This window comes from Amblyomma mixtum, chromosome 4 (assembly GCF_055824585.1).
Source record: "Amblyomma mixtum isolate Tamu chromosome 4, ASM5582458v1, whole genome shotgun sequence".
Lineage (NCBI taxonomy): Eukaryota > Metazoa > Arthropoda > Arachnida > Ixodida > Ixodidae > Amblyomma > Amblyomma mixtum.
The window spans coordinates 113,240,397-113,261,537 of NC_143015.1; the positions used below are offsets into that span (position 1 = coordinate 113,240,397).

Here is a 21,141-nt window from a genome sequence, read left to right on the forward strand (position 1 = left end):
GGTCATAATTGACAAGTGACTGCCATGTTCCTTTTCTTAAATTACTAACTGCCGGAGTTGAAAGCTTGAGAGCTGGCTGCAGCAGGATTTTCTCCGCATTATTCGAGAATTTTTCTGGCAGTGAATGTTAAGCATTTTATATAGTGCAACATTTCAACTTGAATTACACACATTTTCAAGTCTTCATTATCATCCATTTGCTTTGGATCATCCATTTGCTTTGGTTAGTTACAAATGCTGCCGTCATAACTCTTTTGTTTACTGCTAACAGGAGGTTTTCTAGTCATCGACTGTTTAGGAGCTCCTTTTTTTACACAGAAATGTGCATGTGCCAATGTCTGCTGTACACATGTGTAACAGATAAGCCAACACGAGTAGCATCTTCTCATGCCATGTTTCCCTCTGCGTGCAGTTATAGCCCAAGAAATGCAGAAATGAGTTCGGAGACGTATCACTACAAGCGCGGTGCCAATCAGCAGTTCAGCCAGTCATCCCACATTTTTGATCCAAGTCAATACTGTGAGGAAGAAGTGAGTATACGGAAGTCGTCTTATTCAGTGGGCACCCAGGATAGCTGGAGGTGCGCGAAATTCACCGTCAAGCACATATGATGTGTTCCACTGATTCTGAGAGCCACACCCACATTTAAAGGACCCCGACTGTGAATTGAATCCTGTATCAACGGATTGTCGCAGTATTAAGACAAGGACGCTTCTTTAACCCTTTAAGGCGCTTTGTGCACAGTTGTGTACGCAAGAAACTCATAGTTTTTTTCTGAGAGTGTGCTGCACCTCGAAATGATGTCATTGTTTCAGTTGAGTTTAGCATTCTTCCTGGCGCAAATAAGTTGTTTTTTGTGTCGTATAGCGAATGCAGTAAATGATATTTGACAAAACAGCTAGCTGGGTACCATGTCCTCTGTCATTGTCATGCAGACAGACAGACGAAAAACTTTATTTCGAAAGAGAATCCGAAACACGCAGGCCCCATGGGTCTCCGCATAACCCTGCTCATGGTCTAAATGTTCATGTGATGTGGGTTCATGACGTAGTAATGACATCGATTGTTCTTGCTCACTGCTTGGTTTTGAGCGTAATGTGCGTCTTTGGGACAGAAAGTGATTCTGCTATCCCTCGGGTGTTTACTTGACAAACCCGGGCATTCTGACGCTACCATTTCCAACCACTGTTGCACTTTCTATGGCATTTAGCACATCCTTATAAAAGATGACCTGCTGGTCTTTCGTGCTGGAAAATTAACAAATTAACTTTCTTGGGGCCTGTATATACTATTTAGATAGAAAAATAATTGTTTTCGATCAAAACGAAAAGTGGCGCTTGAAAAGGTTAACTGAAAATGAAGCTATTATTATCTGGAATAGGTAGGAAATTGAAATTCAGGTACTGCTACTGCCAGCCGTTTTTACGAGAAGACTGCGGGGATGTCAAGGCAGTTTTTGTGCGTGGATCTCTGTGGCTAGGCTGTGTTGCTATCATTTCTGAACGGTGATCTCGGAGTCCTTTTCAGTATTGATGTCACAAGTTTGAATCTAGTGGAATGTCCAATCATTACATCTAATTTTCTGAGCAATGAATTCGTCTTTAGCTCCCAAGCAAACATCAACATTACTGGAGAGAGCCATAGAATTGATTTTGACTGAGGACAAAAATTGCTTGGTGTTTTTCTCACTGTCATTCTAAAGCAAAAAGTTGACTGCACAGTTGAGTTTCCAGAATATTAAAGTCATCATCTGTCCTCCTAACCTCACTAAGTCTTGTGACATCCCATTTACTACCTGTTAGTTCCTCAAACGGCGCTGCTGGACTAGCCTCACTGGATAAGGTTCTAGCATTAAACATTGCCAGGTTCAATTTCCAATGAAATTCCAGTGTACATTTTAAAGTAGCTGCATGTAAATATTCATCTCCCACTGGGTAGTCACGGATATTAGAGTGTAGCGGTATTAACACTTTTGTATTTAACTTAACAAGCAGTCTCGGGTGTCCAAGTTTTTGTTCAGTGTGAAATCGTGGATTATTTGTGGGGAAAAAGAAAAGGTCTTTTTTTTTTTCATCCATGAGAAAAGATTCGAGTGAAGTAAAGTGCATTCGGAAGTATGCTACAAGTTTCTTCCATTACAACTGTTGTGTAACACGCCCTGTTTTTGTCTGATTTACTTGTGCACAGCTGAGCTACAACTTCGAGGAGGAAGTCCTGCCCGTTGTGATCCACTGCTTAGCCGAAGAAGGGGATGGTAAGCTGTGCCTCGTCTTTGTTTGCTACTGTTTCCTTCTCTCCATGGGGCTTGTTTAGTGCTAGCTATACTTTGCTTTAGTTCAGTGCAAGAATGCAAAGTTATCCTGCAATGCAAAGTTGTCCTGTTTGATGACTGGATGAGTTTCTCCAGAGAGCACCACGTCTTTTATCCATTCGTCGCATGCTGTATTGGGTTATATGCGTGCATTCATTGAAGCTTTGCTTGGTGCACCATGTTTACACTCATTGTTCTTATGTTTGCCATTTTGCACAGCGAGTTTGTTCAGACTGACTTGGGCAGGCATGTGCATTGTTTAGTCTGTAACAGTAGCTTGGTTTGGGCTAGTTGGTAACAGTTCTTCGAAAACATAGCGCAAAAAGGTCACGGGCGACACAGAAGTGGACGGGACAGGCTAGCGCCTGTCCCGTCCAGTTCTGTGTCGCCCGGGTCCTTTTTGCGCTATGTTTTCGAAGAATTGTTTAGTCTCGATGAGGAAGTACTGATCTGTCTTTACTAAATTAATTTAAACCTGGCTCTAGAGTGTTACTTTCTTTTTTTTTCTTATTAACATGCCCTAATTGGCTGTATTTTGCTACCTTTGATCAAAAAATAACCGACAGCTTGTTTAGGCATTTGTTCTTTTCAGGACTTCTAATGTTTAAATGACTTGTTGGCTAACTTTTTTTTAGGAAACTTTTCTTTAAAGATTTTTGAAAGCTGCTTTGCTTTATGACTGAGGTTAATTATTTTTGCTTCTAAATAAGGCCTATTTAATAGTGCAGGCTGTTGGGCCAGTTGGTGTAGGATCATTGCCAAAAATTTCCTCGCAGTGACCTGTTTGATGGCATAAAAAGCATTTGAATAGAGTGAAGCCAACAGCCACAGAAACCAAGGAGCACAGGGGATTTTTTTTTTTTAATTTATTTATTTTGTGGTGTTGGTCAATTTAGAATATTACTGAATATGTTATCGCTTAAAGCTAATTGATTAGAAAAGCAGAAGAAAAAACAACCACTGCCGCCGGTGGGATCCGAACCCACGACCTCCGAATTACGCGTCCGGTGCTCTACCTCTGAGCTACGGCGACGGCTGTCAAATCTTCTGCTTTCGGGGGTATTTATGTTTACAAGTAACCTAACTTTGAGAGTGTTCATCAGCGCCACCCACGTTCATAAGCGGCGGACGTAGAACGTCCTGAGTTACCGCAGGTGTGACGTAGAACGTCATCGAACGGAGAGGGTGGAAGCTGCGTGAGAACCCTCTTATGCTTCCTATGGCGTCAAGGCTGCCAGAACCGAGGCCCTCGTTAAGCAATTAAGCAAACAAGGGAAGGGAATGAGGGGCTCGTTATAAATATGAAAGAAGCCAACAGCCACAGAAACCAAGGAGCACAGGGGATTTTTTTTTTTTAATTTATTTATTTTGTGGTGTTGGTCAATTTAGAATATTACTGAATATGTTATCGCTTAAAGCTAATTGATTAGAAAAGCAGAAGAAAAAACAACCACTGCCGCCGGTGGGATCCGAACCCACGACCTCCGAATTACGCGTCCGGTGCTCTACCTCTGAGCTACGGCGACGGCTGTCAAATCTTCTGCTTTCGGGGGTATTTATGTTTACAAGTAACCTAACTTTGAGAGTGTTCATCAGCGCCACCCACGTTCATAAGCGGCGGACGTAGAACGTCCTGAGTTACCGCAGGTGTGACGTAGAACGTCATCGAACGGAGAGGGTGGAAGCTGCGTGAGAACCCTCTTATGCTTCCTATGGCGTCAAGGCTGCCAGAACCGAGGCCCTCGTTAAGCAATTAAGCAAACAAGGGAAGGGAATGAGGGGCTCGTTATAAATATGAAAGAAGCCAACAGCCACAGAAACCAAGGAGCACAGGGGATTTTTTTTTTTTAATTTATTTATTTTGTGGTGTTGGTCAATTTAGAATATTACTGAATATGTTATCGCTTAAAGCTAATTGATTAGAAAAGCAGAAGAAAAAACAACCACTGCCGCCGGTGGGATCCGAACCCACGACCTCCGAATTACGCGTCCGGTGCTCTACCTCTGAGCTACGGCGACGGCTGTCAAATCTTCTGCTTTCGGGGGTATTTATGTTTACAAGTAACCTAACTTTGAGAGTGTTCATCAGCGCCACCCACGTTCATAAGCGGCGGACGTAGAAAGTCCTGAGTTACCGCAGGTGTGACGTAGAACGTCAGAGAGTTCCCATACCCTATGACGTTCTACGTCACACCTTCGGTAACTCAGGACGTTCTACGTCCGCCGCTTATGAACGTGGGTGGCGCTGATGAACACTCTCAAAGTTAGGTTACTTGTAAACATAAATACCCCCGAAAGCAGAAGATTTGACAGCCGTCGCCGTAGCTCAGAGGTAGAGCACCGGACGCGTAATTCGGAGGTCGTGGGTTCGGATCCCACCGGCGGCAGTGGTTGTTTTTTCTTCTGCTTTTCTAATCAATTAGCTTTAAGCGATAACATATTCAGTAATATTCTAAATTGACCAACACCACAAAATAAATAAATTAAAAAAAAAAATCCCCTGTGCTCCTTGGTTTCTGTGGCTGTTGGCTTCTTTCATATTTATAACGAGCCCCTCATTCCCTTCCCTTGTTTGCTTATTTGAATAGAGTGTTGCTCACCGCATTTTCATTTATTTGTTGTTCAAGTTCTCTGTTTTTGCTTCTCCATTCTTCCCTGCCCTCTGGTGTTTTCTCCATTTCTTTCATTTTTTCCTCCCCTCCGCGGCATGCCGTGCTCCGCAGAGCCGCGGCAGTCGCACGTGCTGGTCGCCGTGGTGGAGAAGAACTCGGACAACACGTACACCCTCAAGCCGCTCAAGCAGAAGCTGTTTGTCGATGGCCTCTGCTACCTGCTGCAGGAGATCTACGGCATTGAGAACAAAAATGTGGCCCAGACCAAGGTATGAGCGCATTTCCCGACGTCGTGGCAGCATTGGCTCACTGGAATAGGGGATACTCAAAACTCCGCAAGTGCGCTTTCCCGCATAACAATGTTGCCCCAAACAAGATGGCTGGCCATCCGTTTCCAGCTGAAACAAAGCAAGAAAGACTGGTTGGTTGTTTGATTCTTCCAAAATATGTTTCTTACATTCTATCCACACCTTTAGTGCTTGTCCTGTAGCCCACATAGTTCCTTTATAGCGAAGTCGGCCATCTTGTTTGGGGCAACATAGCTATGTGGGAAAGCGCACTTGCGGAATTTTGAATATCCCTTATTCCATGATCCCTTGGGACACAGGGGAGAAATTTAAGGGGGGAGGAGGGTCTTAAAACTAACTTTTTTGTTTATGTCTAGAATCTCGTGAAATTTTGTGCACAGGTGTGTTTTTCTCTTCTGATTCCAAATATGTAATCATAATTGAGCTGGTGGTCTTAGATCTTATAAAGTCTAGAATATAATTAGGTAATTTCTTACGCAGCTTTAATGAACTTTTTCATTGCATTTTGTTGCTTTTATTTACATGAATTGATAGCCAGAGAGTTCCCATACCCTATGACATTTTTCGTTTTTCTCTAAAGGTCATCCTGACATACTATGTCGAGAGTAAAAGGTTGCAGCATTTTACACTGCAACTCGTTAAGCTAATTGTAAATTGCTATTTATACGTGGCCTAAACAAAAAAAGTGAGAATGCCATCATGTATGGGAATTTGCTGGCTATCAGTTCATGTAATTAAAAGCAACAAAATGCAGTGAGAAAGTTCATTAAAGCTGCGTAAGAAATTACCTAATTACTCTCTAGAATTTAAGATAACTTTTGATCTAAAACCACCAGCACAATTATAACTACATATTTGGAATCAGGAGAGAAAAACACATCTGTGCTCAAAATTTCATGAGATTCTAGCCACAAATAAAAAGGTCAGTTTAAGACCCTCGTACCTTCTAAATCAGCCTGCGTCAATTCATTGCGGCATCCTAATTACTAAGAGCCTACTTTAGCTGAAACCGGAGCTTGCAGGCCGTTTTTGCGAGTGAACTTTGGTGACGTCTAGTATGTTTTCATTTCTGTTCCTCTGAAACTAGACCACACTGCAGTCCACAACAATCGTGGAGCCTCTAATTCCCTCGATGTTACCATCAAAGTAATGAGTTTGAATCTGAGTGGCAGAGAAAAATGTCCCACCTTGCTAACGACAAGGTGGGACAAATGCTAACACAGACCTTTTTATATTTTTGTAAATACTGTATAAATCCTTCCCCTGTCCCTTTATTTCTGCCGGCTGCAGCTTGGGGGCTGGCAACATTTTTCCCTTCCTTTTTGCATCTTTTATTAATAAATTACTACTACTATACGATGAAAAACCAATTCATCAGGTTTTGTAAAGAACAAGAATTAAATGGCGCTGCCGTCAGTGCCTCCCAAAGTTTCACTATTATCTCATCTACTTTGAAGAATGAATCAAAATTGGAGCTTCTTCTGTGTGACGAGTGGGTCAGTAGCTACTTTAATCTTGAAGCACCTTGAACAAGACAGCCTTGTCCGTTGCCCTTTTGCGAAAACTGCTGGCGGTGAAGTTATCTTGTTTGTGGCTTTTGCTCTTTACAAAGGCCACCGAAACCAGGGACTGCTTTCTTCCCCTTGTTTCGCTATTTTACATTAAACGCCAGCTTGCCATTGAAACTATGTTTGATCTTTAACGGGACACTGAGGGCAATGTCATACAGTTCTTGTTCTTATCAAAAATTGGTTCTGTGGCTGTTTCTGGCTGTGTTGGTGTTTTGCCAGCAGCAAAAGATGCATTTAACGCTCAGAAAACTGGATTTAAAAATTTTCCTGCCACTCAATTCAAACTCGTGACACCTTTGCCCAAAAAGGACTCCGTGATCAGTGTTTCGAAGTGAATGCCAGTGTGACATAGCCTCAGGGATCTGCTTGAGGAAACTGTGTATACTCGCCGCAATTTGCTTGCATTTTAAATGGCCAGTGATGTTGACACGTTAATTTCATTTTTCTTTCCCATTTTCTGCCTTTTATTAAAAAAGCTCCATTTTCAGTAAAAAGTAGTGTGTTTGTTGTTAGAATGCATTAATGTATGGTAGAGGCCAACTTCAATTTGTCTTCAGTATCCCTTTAAAAGAAATTGTGTATATAGAAGACGAAAAGAAAAAAAAAGTGGCAGTTATTTAGCATGTTTGATCATTTTTATAATAGGCACTTAAGGAGTCAAGAAAACTAGAAAACCTCTTTTTCACTCTTTCTTAAACATTCGGACAGCAAGAAAATTGTGACATTCACATACTAATGTGATGCGAGTTTCAGCATCAGTAATAGAGGGGGTCATGGTCATGTGTAAGGGGTTTAATAAGTCCCATGGGTCTTGTGTGGGAGCTCTGGCTATAGCATCCAATACTGGAGAAAGCAGCCGACATGCTGGGCTGTTGTCAACACTGTGGCCTTTTCAACAATTGTGCAGCCTCCAACGGGTGACGAGGAGACGGAGGACAGTGGGGCCGAGTGTGTCATCTGCATGTGTGACAGTCGGGACACCCTGATCCTGCCCTGCCGTCACCTGTGCCTGTGCTCGTGCTGCGCGGATTCGCTCCGCTACCAGGCCAACAACTGCCCCATATGCCGGGCCCCGTTCCGCGCTCTGCTGCAGGTGCGTGCCGTGCGCCGCACCCTGGCCTCAGCTGTCGCCGTGCCACACCTGGGCTCGGGCGATGCACAGGTCAGCCACTTTACCTCTTTTGCTCTTGCTTGTGATGAGTAGTTCAGCTAGAGTGAACCTCTTTTGCTCTTGCTTGTGATGAATAGTTCAGCTAGAGTGAACCTCTTTTGCTCTTGCTTGTGATGAATAGTTCAGCTAGAGTGAACCTCTTTTGCTCTTGCTTGTGATGAATAGTTCAACTAGAGCAAACCTCTTTTGCTCTTGCTTGTGATGAATAGTTCAACTAAAGCCAGTGTGGACAGATGCGAATGCACGTCGTTAACAGTTGTGTTTGCTGACTGTCTGAATACGACGGGGCGTAATTTTTGGCACTGTTTAGACAAGGCAAGACAAAAAAAGAACAAGGACAGGACTGTACGTAGGCACTTGCTGCACTTGTGAAATATTAGTGTACTGTCCGGTTCAGGCTCAGAATGTCTGTATTGGTTGAGCAAGCTGGTAGCAGTTGTTGCCTTTTGTTTTTGTTTATGGAGCACTGGCATCTGGGTGTTTCTCACCTTGTGTTATCGAAGGAAATGTGAAATATTTGTAAACCTTAAGATCCTCTCTGGCTGTCCCCTCACCTCTTTCATTTCGTATCTATAGTCTGGCTGCTATCCCTCTTTTTCCATTGCGCTAGCTCAGGTGCTTCCAGTAGCGATGATGGCGAGCAAAAATTTTTTTCATTCCTTTTAATTGTTATTTTAATAAACCACTGCCACCACCACGAACCTTAAAGCAAAAGAAAAAAAAAATCAGTTTTACTCAGTCAGTTATTATAATTAAGACATCGAGAGGTCATAGTGCCAGGTAAAACAGAGTGCAAAGCTGTCAAACATGTATTGCATGTGCATGCGGAGGTCTTCACTTTCACCAGATAAAAGGCTGAACTTTCAAATTTCACCTAGAGTGATAATTCTGTGTGTAGCTAATGTTGGTTTCTTTAGTGCAGCTAGGTAATCAATCGCCTTGGGGTTATTCACTGTAGAGGGCGGAAGTACGAGTAAATGTGATGACGTTGGTTTGCAGAGCTGTCAAGACATTCCACCAGGCTACGAGGTGGTCCCACTAGTGGAGGCCCTCAATGGACCTGTCGTGAGCTCGGCACCAGTCGCAACCAGTGAGTATGCAGTTCAGTGCATTCTCATTACACCACTGATTTCCCTTTGAACTTTGCTACAAATTTAAAAAGAAACAGAAGCATTTCCCTGTGCTTCTCTTGGCTTCAATGACGCAGCGAGCTATGGAAAGAAAAATGATAGGTGTAACGTTGAGAGATCGGAAGCGGGCGGAGTGGGTAAGAGAACACACACTGCATGGTTAATGACATCCTTGTTGAAATCAAGAGCAAGAAATGGGCTTGGACAGGGCGTGTAATGCGAAGGCAAGACAACCTCTGGTCCTTGAGGGTAACTGAGTTGGATTCCAAGAGAAGGTAAGCATAGCAGGGGGCAGCAGAAATATAGGTGGGCAGATGAAATTAAGAAGTTTGGGGGAATACGGTGGCCACAGCTGGCAAAGGACAGGGTTAATTGGAGAGACATGGGAGGTGCCTTTGCCCTGCAGTGGGCGTAGTCAGGCTGATGGTGATGATGAATATATGTACTTAAGGTTTTGTGCTCTCAGGATCTCGTTGGTAAGGATGAAAGTATGTTTTATCACAAGCATGGCATCATTCTTATGGAACAGCATTAAATGGGCACTCTTGTCCATGCCATTTTTTTTTCCTATTTTCATTTTGTCCACTTGCTTCCGTTGTTCCATCAGCAACAACTAATACAGGTGCTTGTATAGTAAAGAGTGTGCTGCAGCGGAGACGACTTTCACTGCTCTCATATGAATACTTCGTTTTTCTTTCCATTTCATCCAGTGCACCTGACGGTAGGTTTACCACCTGAAGCCACAACCCCCGAAGGCGCAACAGCCAAGCCCCGAAGAAGCGGAAGGTCAGTGTCATATATGACGTTCTTCTGCCCAATCAAATCATCAGCGTGAGAATACACGGGTTAATGCCACCTGCCAAAAGCTTGCTGTCTATTTAAGTGAAAAGTCTTTTACAGAAATAGCATGAAACAAGTTGGCAGAGGTACAGTTTGTGCTGTTAGATGGCCTGTCCTTCTCTCTTGCATGGTCTGCATACAAGTGTTGGCATTTTTACAGTGATAGCTATACACTATGCTTTCTCCAAAGTAAATGGCATTGCTGTTCGTGCTGTATTATGTACTAGCTGAAAATGTGTATATTAACCTGCTGACCAATGAGAGTGTTATTCAGGGAGGCAGACACTGTCGAGAATGGGTCCTTTATGGTCCCGATCATCCAGGTGGGCGTAGGCAGTGTTCCTGGCTCATAAAGGCCACCGTATGGGATCATGTGTGGTAGCCCATATGGTTTACATAGGATCCCACATGGGCCAGCCACCCACATATGGGCTATTGTGTCAGCATTGCAGTTGACACCCTCATTGCATGGGTCCGTGGGAAGGGGGAGAGGTAGTACATTGCTGCCGCCTTTCTGGCTTTCTTGCTTAAAGGGGCTGCGAAACACTGCCTGGGGGGATACCGGCTATACTTCAAGTGGGTTCTTTATGTCACACAGATGCTGACTTAAAAATAATTACAGGAATCGATGCACAGGAATGGGAGTTATTCAGTGAAGAAATTTGAAAATACAAGCAAACAAAACGCTGCCCTCAACTCGATTTTGGCGGGGCTTCCCACTCCTATTTCGCTCTCCCAATGACGGCACCTGGCGCAACCAATCAAAACAGCCAGCCAGAGCACGTCGCGGAAGTTTGTACTCCATGGTTGCCTGCTCTCTGTAACTCGTTCTTGCCGAGACTGGCAGCGTCGTTTCCATGCCAGAGCGCCCCTGGTGGTGTATTCTTATTTTACTTGCTTTGCAGGGCTTTTATCTAATAAGAACAAGTTGTTTTTGTTGATCTAATATAAAACGCAGACAGGTGACAAAATTTGTCTCTATTTATTCACACAATTTGCAGTATATTTACTGTTTGTCCGATCATCAAGCTCGCGCCAGGTGATGTCATATCCGCTGCTAAAAACCCGCCACTGTGTGGCGACACCATCAGAGCCATGAAGTTGTTTTTGGGAGGACATTAAAATATTAAAAAACGGAATATACGCGGTATTACCAACGCTAATAGCACCATTATAACTCACTGTATGCAATCAACAGGCAAAACAGTTAACTAAGATTGTGTTTTTGGGCCCCTTTAATATCCCTGTGGGATGGCCTGTGAGACCCATGTAGGATCCCAAATGGGCCAGCTGCACCTGTATAAGCTAGCATATCAGCATTGTAGTTGGTACCTTTGTGATACAGGTCCGCGAGGGGATGACTCAGGGGAATGCAGTACAGTTACTGCTGCTGCCTTTCTGGCTTCAGAGAGAGTGAAGCACGTGGAAGTTCTTATATCCCTGTCAAACACGCAAGTTAAGCACACTTACCGGGGGTGCGCTCGAGTGACACTTCAGTCTACGCGGTGCTAAACGGGAAAGCAAAGTGCACTCGCAGTAAAAAGAGATGACGACAGAAAATGAGTGAAACTTCTGAAGAGGTCGATGGAAAAGAAAAAGGACTCATGATATTTGATCACTTAACGTGATATCGCAAATTAAACGAGGTTCAACAGGTTTTAACGATGGAAAAAATTATAGAAATGGAAGAAAAGCCAAGACCAGCCAAGACTATCCAGAATTTCGACAGCAAACAAGATGGCGGCGGGCAGCGATGTTGCATCTGATCTCGTTTTGTTGCTTCGCTTGTAGCTATAATGAACAAATTTTTTTCTGAGAACAATGTTATAGGATGCAAAATAAAGTTGTAAGTACTTTTTATGCACTATACATATTGTGCCTTCGAAGTCACTGCTGGCGAGGCTACACACTCAGCCCTCAAAGTGTGTTCTGTGAAAGCACTCCGACACGAGTGCGCACTTTGGCGAGTGCACTTATGTTGCACCGTTTAGCTGTACTAGAGTGCACTTTATTTTCTGCGCTTGACAGGGGTATTAGACTTGCTTCCCTTAGCCAACTGCTCATTCTGCCAGTGCCTTTCATGGAACTGATTCTTCGTGAGAGTAGCGGCAAGGTCTCGCTTTGCGTCCTCGCGCAGACGGCGTTCGGGGAGCACCTCATCGCTGCAGACTGACGGGGGAGGGACAGCGGCGCCCCCTGAAGTGGTGGTGGCCGCGGTGGTCTCGTCTGACCCCGAGAAGGGGCGTGCAGTCTCCCCACTCGGTCCGGAAGGCCGCTGGCACCGAAGGAGTTCCTCGCGGGCTGCTCCCGAGCAAGTCCGGCTACTCTCCGAGTCATCCGAAGGCACTAGTCGTCGCAAGGTACGACCTGGTTTCATTTGTAGCATAAATGCCCAGGTGTTGGTGGGATTGCACAAAAGGTGCAGAAAATGCATTAAAGGGATACTGAAGCAAAATCTGAAAATTGAACAAAAACGCTGAAAATAGATTCTCGGAATGTGATTACACCGAAATCTAGTCGTCACTGCGCATATTTTTCAGCGGATGGTTTTGTTTTCGATGTTTCATGAGCGCGCGCCAAGCCCTCCCGGTCGGCGCGAGGTGAAGAGCGTGACGTCATGGCACCCTCCCGCGGCGACAGATATGGCGGCGCCCTTCGAGGCATGAAACCTCGCTTCGGATTCGTTGCGTTGTTGTTACTGGCTTCTTCAGCGCGTTCACTGGACATAAATGGGCCACCGGTCTTTCGCTTCGTCTCCTGTCACCCATAAAAAAACTTACGAGTAATAAATTTGCTTTATTTTTCATTTAGAGTGACGATTCTGCCCCCTTTGGGCTAAGAGGAGTGTCGGTTTGTTGACAACAATGCTTCCCCTCTTAACCACCAGATGGCGCCACTATTCTGAACATCGTGCGCTTCTGTTTTAGAAGTGAGAATGTTAGAAATGGCGTGAGGTCCGGAAAAAGTAGCTGCATTTAGCGGACGTAAGCGTGCATATGGTTATGGTATGTAGTCAGCATTGATTAACATTTTGACATATCTGTGTACGCCGTGAGCAGACGACAGACATGGAAAAGCCGCGAGTAGCGATGGCAATCGTGCTTCTGTGGGAACGGTGGGCGCGCGGGTGTAATGACGTCTGTAGTCGCAGCTTCCACAGGCGGCCGCCAGGTGCAACGATACGGCAATAAATCGCGAAAAAAAGCGTGTTATCCGCCTTTTTCGCTGAAATGCTTGTCATATTTATCAATTTTAGCAGTCAAGCTCTTGTTTACATGCAAAAGAGCAGCTCCAAAAATTTGGTTCAGTATCCCTTTAAGCTCGCACTTAGTGCATTTTTGAAATTCATGGACCCACAAATGTCTGAGGTAACGAGGGGGCGGCACAACAAAGTTCTAGTGTTTGAATTCTCTGTACGCACTATTTCTGATTTTTTTTTTTATGAATATGACCTCACAGCTGCTGGTGCAACATGAGGGATGACTATGTCAGTAGGCACATGCCAAAGAACTGTTTTTCGAGAAGGGGCACCTCATCGTTTTATCTAAAGGCGTTGCAAAGAATGAAGGTTTATTCATTGATGTGTTCTACTTCAGTTCCTCACAGTCACAGCGTGCATGGTAAACCACAAGTAGCTGCAAATTCCATTCTGTTTGTTGGCAAGACCCTCTGGTCTGAATTATTGACCGTTCTGCCGTACCATGTGTGGCTGGCCTTTGAAAGACGTCTTTGCCCTGCAACACCCACTAGCGGCCCCCGCGTTCCTAGTGCACCCTTCTTCCTGCCAGTTACTTTTTTTTCATTGATGCCGTTGGCATTGTAAGAGCTGATGCAGGTTAGGGTGTTTGTTGTGCATAATGAGCAAAACATAGACATTTTTTGCAATTTTGCAATATTTCAGATTCTTCACACACAAGAAAGCACTGAATTCAGTGCTGCCACATGAAAGACATACAACACTGCGCATTTAAGGGGCCTGTGAAACTGTTTTGAAATGTTGAATGCCGTCATTTTATGTTTTTTCCCCTCTCTGTGCTCTAAGTAACAAGTGAGAATTTCTGTGTTTAGTTATATATTTTGCTGACCACTGTGTGATGTTGCCAGTGCGGGGGCCTGTGGCCTTGTCAAGCTGCCGTTGTGACAGCTTTTTCCGCAGGCCTCCGGCATCATGTATGCATGATGTGAATAAAGTTATTATTAAAAAGGGCTATGAAATGCATGCATTGCATAGAGTAAAGACTATTCAACGTTCATGCTGCATACAAATCCTCAAAAGCAAGACGATAATTTACTAATAATTTCTAAAAATTCCCTGCCCTTCACGACAACTTCTGGTGCTGGTCTCTCATGCTAATATCCTGCCTTTTAAAGGTGCACTGAAGAGGAATCTGAACTCGTCTTTTTGCTGCGGGAACTCAATCTACATGTTCCTAGCCTTCTTAGAAACTGCGATTTATTGCCCTGTGTGGCCGATTTCCCTAATTAAATCGAATTAACGTCCGGCTCCCGCCTTTTTTTTTTTTAATTCTGCCTCGTACGGTGGGCGGAGTCGACCAACGCGCGGAGTGCCTTTCACCCAGTCCCGTGGCGGCTTGCCGCTCTGCCATCGGCGGAGTAATACGTAGTAGTCCGTAAAAGCAAATAGTCCACGCGTATTTTTACTTCTGCACGCTTATTTTGCGGTTATATTATTTGCAAATGAAACTATTTATTCACGGAAACCTAAAAAACAAAATGAAGCGAAAGCAAAGCCTCCACGGAGCTGGCTGAAGGGCACTCCCCGCGTTGGTCGACACCGCCCACCGTACGAGGGAGAATTAAAAAAATAAGGCGGGAGCCAGACGTTAATTTGATTTAATTAGGGAAATCGGCCACACAGGGCAATAAGTCGCAGTTTCTAAGAATGCTAGGAACGTGTAGATGGAGTTCCCGTAGCAAAAAGACAAGTTCAGATTCCTCTTCAGTGCACCTTTAAGATTGTAAGCAGAGCGTGATGTCAGCAATGAGGGGCTGTTATTGGCTCACCATAAACCACAACGATGTCGGGAGACAAAGCAGTTAAAGAAGGTAGGGTGCGCACCGGCAGGAGACCATGGTTCGTGTCTCTCTTCCAATTTATCCTCTGTTGTCTAGCCATGGCGGGGGAGCAAGTGTCAAAAAAAAAAAAAAGCAAGAACTCAGCTGGGTTGGCTGAGTGATGCTGTCGTGGTTGGAGTCCCGGTTAGTAAATTTTTTTTTTTTTTCTCACTCAGTTCGATATATGCAGTGAGAGAAAACACTTGCAGGGCCGTTTTTAATCACTGTTATCTCTGGCAGTACTATGCTAGGCTAAAAATTTTTGCAGGAGGATGATAGGCGATTCAATACCTATCAGTAATTTGGTTTTTTACCCTTGGTGGTAAGGGTTGCATGTACCCTTTAAAGGTGCACTGAAGAGGAATCTGAACTTGTCTTTTTGCCGCGGGAACTCGATCTACACGTTCCGAGCATTCTTAGAAACTGCGGTTTACTGCCCTGTGTGGCCGATTTCCCCAATTAAATCGAATTAACGTCCGGCTTCCGCCTTTTTTTGTTTAATTCTGCCTCGTACGGTGGGCGGAGTCGACCAACGCGTGGAGCGCCTTTCACCCAGTCCCGTGGCGGCTTGCCGCTCTGCCATCGGTGGAATAATACGTAGTAGTCCGTAGTAGCAAATAGTCTGCGCGTATTTTTATTTCTTCGGGCTTATTTTGCGGCTATATTATCTGCGAATGAAACTATTTATTCATGGAAACCTAAAAAAATAAAGCGAAAGCAAAGCCTCCACGGGACTGGGTGAAAGGCGCTCCACGCGTTGGTCGACTCCGCCCACCGTACGAGGCAAAATTAAAAAAAAAAGAAAGGCGGGAGCCAGACATTAATTCGTTTTAATTGCGGAAATCAGCCACACAGGGCAATAAGTCACTGTTTCTAAGAATGCTAGGAACGTGTGGATCGAGTTCCCGCGGCAAAAAGACATGTTCAGAATCCTCTTCAGGACTTGCGGATGCTAAAGGACACTGAAACAATGAGATGGCATGAATACAAACAGGTGATTTGAACTATGCGGATAAGTTTATTCAAATTTAGTTACAGAGTCAAATATGAAATCCCCGCTTGGTAGACGACTCTCTTTAGCTATTGTGAGGAAAGAGGAGTACCGTGTTTACTCACATAATGAACGCACTTTTTTCCCAGAAAATCTCTGTTTACACGGGGTAAAATATTCAGAAGTAACTTCGAGCGGGGAAAATGAGACGAAAAAGTAGTATGGCGAAATGCGTACTGCATCCAGCGCACCTCCTCCCGAAAATGAGGCAGAACACACACTTCAGCACGGTTTCCGCACTGGACAGCATACTCAACACCTGTCCGAAAAGAGAACAGGTGGTGTTCACTGTAGCACAACTCTCAGCATTCAGCGCGAAGCCCAACTGGTACCGTATTTTCCGGTGTATAAGACGCACCTGCCATATATGCAGGCTGTCAGCATTCAGCGCGAAGCCCAACTGGTACCGTATTTTCCGGTGTATAAGACGCACCTGCCATATATGCAGGCTGTCAGCATTCAGCGCGAAGCCCAACTGGTACCGTATTTTTCGGTGTATAAGACGTAACCTGCCATATATGCAGGCTGTCAGCATTCAGCGTGAAGCCCAACTGGTACCGTATTTTCCGGTGTATAAGACGCACCTGCCATATATGCAGGCTGTTATTGAAAAAGTTGGCATATAAGACGCACCCGTGTATAAGACGCACCCCAATTTACCCAGTTAGGCTAGTGAGGCTTAATTAAACATGCTTGTGTGACCATCGTGAAATGCACCGTACCTTTGAGTTCTTAAGCAACGCTCAGTGATCGATAAGGCAACACGCATGGCATACCCGCCCACGTTTTAGCAAAAAAAAAAAACGAAAGAACTCTCCTTATGTCCATAACAACATTTTATTTTCACTTAAAACCTTCGAAGTCTTCATCTTCGGATGCGTTATCAAAAAGTTTGCCCCTTTCTGAAGGCAATGCAGCTGAAATATTCTCTTGGCACAATGCACGTACTACATACACAGAGCAAACAAAGTTGCAAAGGGAGACTAAAAAAAAAATGCCGGCTTGTCTTGACAATGGCGAAAAGCGCGATTGTCGCCATCTTTTCGGCATTTCACATTACTTTTGCTTGGGGCCTCCGAAACGGCCGCGTGTTTATGATCCCGGAAGTCATCATCCCCGCCGTTTCATGATAAAGTTCACCTAAAAAAGGTGCGCATGGTGGTCCCCGTATTATAGCCTTGTTACAACCGCGTTATTGGTAGCGATATTTTTCAGGTGAAAAAAGCTTCAACATGAACCTGAGTAATTTCTGAACTCACAAAAAAAGCCGAAAAATTCGCATATAAGACGCACCCTTGTATAGGACGCGCCAGCAAGATTTTTGAAAAAAGGCCGCGTCTTATACACCGGAAAATACGGTACATGTTTTTGCAATCTAAGCACGAATAGGACTGTGTGGAAGTAAAAAGGAGTACCGTATTTACTCGAATCTAGGCCGGCCACGATTCTAAGCCGAGACCCGAAAGTTGAAGGCCACAGAAAAAAAAAAACTTACCTCGATTGTAGGCCGGCCGAAAAAACAACTGCGAACAAGAGGTACAGCACGCAAACGACATTTATTGCCAGGAACCCACTCAGGCTGATCCCGGGCTGGCGTTTGGGCGAGGAGACATATGCAACGCCAGCCCGGGATCAGCCGCCGAAGTCCCGCCCGGCTTGAAGATTTGACGACTGCTCTGCAGCGAGTATAACTTTCCGCTTGAAGGCGGCACTACAATGGCACCGCCTGTTTGGTGCCATGGTGTTGGTGATAAAAACCACGCACGAAAACTTCACTGCTGCGAATGTGCTCACGCCACCGCACGAGAACAGAAAAAGGCCAAAATGGCAGCCAGTGCTCATGTGTGCTTTGATCAGTATTGGCTACGGATAGCAACGGCTACGGATAGCAACGGCTACAGTGCTGTCTTTCGTTGGCGTTTTGTGGGGGCGCCACCTGCGTGCTACATTTATTCGTATTTTACGAATACGAAACGTCGAAACGAAATCCTTGAATCTAAGCCGACATAAGAGTTCTACATCTCATTTTTTTTTTAAAAACTATCGGCCTAGATTCGAATAAATACGGTAAGCTCTTCTTGCATGGCCACAACCGGGGACTTGTGAAAACGCTTCCCTTGCGGATGCAGGGCAGGGAGGCAGAAGCGGCTGAGACGCGCTCCCTGCTGGAAGGAAACGGTGGCGGAGGCAGCGATTCTCGCGGCCAGGGGGCATCATCACCGACGGGCCACGGGAAGGTGTCGGCCTCCACACCACACTCGCTGCACCTCTGCCAGGCGAGGCCAGACAAGGAGAACAAGGCCACCGGTGAGTGTGTTGTGGCTGTTATATTATTATAATTATTAGGTATCAATATAGTATGTATAGGACTCACACAAGACAAAGGGATAAACCATAGAGTTTCTTACTATTACCTAGAGGGAAAGCTGGCGACCCTTCTATGGGAGTTTGCATGGCGTCCCCTCGATACCACTTCAGCCACCATGGGCGCTCAAAGCATCATGGGGCGGTGAGCTACTTGTTGCGGAACTGCAACTTTTGGCCAAAAAATAATAGAAAAATACAGCTGTTTGATAACTACAAACGTCCTCACATTCAATATCTTGTCTAATGATTGCAACAAACGAGCAGAAAAGCATTTAAGTGCAAAGTTTGGCCAAAATAAGAGACGACTCGCTCTCCTATTGGCCAAGTAAAGAACACTATAAAAACTAGCATTTCGTAATTAACAGGCGCACTTTTAAAAGTAAATATGTTTTTAAAAAAAATTTTTGTTGCTTAAACACTATAAAAGGGTTTTTAATGGCATTTCGAAAAAGTGAAACCTTTTATTGGCGTCGTGTGCTATTGCGGTTTCTTTACTATGGCTTTTGCACACTGCGTTCGCACCAAAGTCGTCTGCGCACACACGAACAGCGTTTTTGGAATGAAACATCTTAGTAATGACACTACGTGTTCCCCAAAAACTACGACTGTTCCGCAACAAGTAGCTCACCGTCCCATGATGCCTTGGGCGTCCATGGTGGCTGAAGTGCAGCGCCGCCAGCTTTCCCTCTAGGTAATAGTAAGAAACTCTATGGGATAAACAGAGGCTACTCATGGCCATTTGCCACTGAAACGGGCTCATTTTATGCCTACTTAGAAGCAACTTTACGCAGTGCCACACACAAGAGACAAGAAAGAACTGACACCACCAGCGCTGACTATCAGCTTTGGTTTATTCCACTTTACACGAAACATATAAGGAAGGAAGTGGTATAAGACGAGATAAAATGAGACCCGGAACCGCCGTATATATTTCCTGATACATTTCGTGTAAAGTGGAATAAACCTACGTTGATAGTCAGCGCTCGTGGTGTCAGTTCTTTCTTGTCTCTTGTGTGTTGTGCTGTTTAAAGCCGCTTCTAAGTAAGTGCCAACTTGCCCAGATCTTTGCCTTAGCACGCCTACTTTTCAGGCTGAAAAGTGGTCGAAATAAATAATATAGTAATAGTTTTAAAAATTGCAGCGACAGCAGTGATGATGCCAAATGCCCGATGCAGATCGGAGAGAACTACTTTGGTAATGCTATGGTCGGTGATGTTTTCGACTTAATTCTGGGCAGGTATTAGGTTATGTCATTTCGTGGCTGCACGTTTATTAGCGTCGTGAGTAAACTCTGATGCATGCCTTTTGCTGGCGGTGCTTGTGCGTCTGGGTACGGCAGTATGTGCGCCTGGTTCCCTAGGACGCTCCCCATGCTCACATCCTCGCCCATTCCCTTTGCTACGCTTGTCGGTGCCCATGCTGGCTCTCCTGTGCAGGGACCGTCCACCATTGTGTGCAGACATCAACAGCAACGTGATTTCGCCACATGAGTCTCTAAGGGCTGGCGCTGTGATAAAAAAAATTGGCTTTTGAGAAAAGGGGAAAGGCACAGTATTTGGCTCACTCCGTGCCACAATGTAAGGGATCAAGGAAGGTGGGAAAGGAGTTGAACAGCAAGAGGCATTGTAAAGGAGGGCTCCGTATTAAGGCGGAAGCCTTTGAAGCCTCATCGTTGTAATGTCACACTTTTCAATTGGTCAAAACGGTCGTGACGTCACAGTGCGCGAATTTCAAACGGGGCCAATTGTACTTTGGCTGCTAACCATGCAACCAATTAAAGGGATCGTATAGTGATGCTCCAAGTTGGTGGGACTTACTTAACCAATTAGCCTAATTAACCTTTCTAGTCAGACCAGATAAATAAATAAAACTGAGTAGGAAATTGGCCGAGCTCGGGAATGGAACCCCGGTCTCCGGAGTGCGAGTCGAGCACGCTACCACTCCGCCATGCCAGCTCGATGGTTTAGAATGAACAAAGGCGCGTCTAGTGAATAGGATGTCTATGTTTACTCCCAGCTTCCTCCCTTCCCATTATGGTGAGGTTTAGGTGTCCACTGAGATATGAGAGACAGATACATTTCCTTTCCTCAAAAACCAATTTACCGATGAGCAAGGCCTAGAACCTTTCCTCAAAAAGTGTTGAATTCAAAGGGAACCCATCACTCTGAACGATCCACTCCTAAAGGCAAAGATTAAGCGTCATTAATTGGCAGTTAATTTATGCACCAACAGAATGTGGAGTGAACGATCGCGTAGCAGAATGCAGCACTCAGGTTTTCGCCTTTCACCACTTTAGCCGCTAAAGTTCCTCGTAACTTTTTACTTCTAGCTTCCTGGGCCTTTTCTACACACATCGACACTGTATGGTGTATGGGGGATTTTTGCATCTTGCCTTCTTGAAATCCAGCCGCCTTGACTGGGGTTCAGTTCCACGATTTTGAGCTTAGCAGCAGTGAAGAAATGTGTGTCTTACCTCTTTTGACGAGACTTCTGTTTATTTCTCTTGAAACCTTTAGGACATTCTTGCGGAGTCCTTATTTTAATTATGCATATAGTCGTGCCTCTTTAATGTGAGCAGTTAGGTTCCCAAGCAAGACTGTCCATAATGCAAGTCACCTGTGATAACGAATCAAAGAAAAGTTTTTAAAAAATGCGCTGTGATTAAGGTCTGCTTCTGTGCGGAGTGCTGGGCAGTGAAGTTGAA

At 44.8% G+C, this 21,141-nt stretch overlaps 1 protein-coding gene across 2 annotated transcripts in view; it reads left to right on the forward strand.

The window, feature by feature from the left end:
* Positions 1–21,141, forward strand: part of Mrgn1 (Mahogunin ring finger 1) — a 34,617-nt gene that overhangs the window by 4,825 nt on the left and 8,651 nt on the right. For both annotated transcript variants that reach the window (XM_089587771.1, XM_089587770.1), the window contains exons 5-12: positions 413–530; positions 2,188–2,254; positions 5,035–5,192; positions 7,710–7,964; positions 8,973–9,063; positions 9,814–9,889; positions 12,081–12,303; positions 18,200–18,377. In XM_089587771.1, the coding sequence (XP_089443897.1) occupies positions 413–530; positions 2,188–2,254; positions 5,035–5,192; positions 7,710–7,964; positions 8,973–9,063; positions 9,814–9,889; positions 12,081–12,303; positions 18,200–18,377 (1,166 nt within the window). The remainder of the gene's footprint in view (positions 1–412; positions 531–2,187; positions 2,255–5,034; positions 5,193–7,709; positions 7,965–8,972; positions 9,064–9,813; positions 9,890–12,080; positions 12,304–18,199; positions 18,378–21,141) is intronic.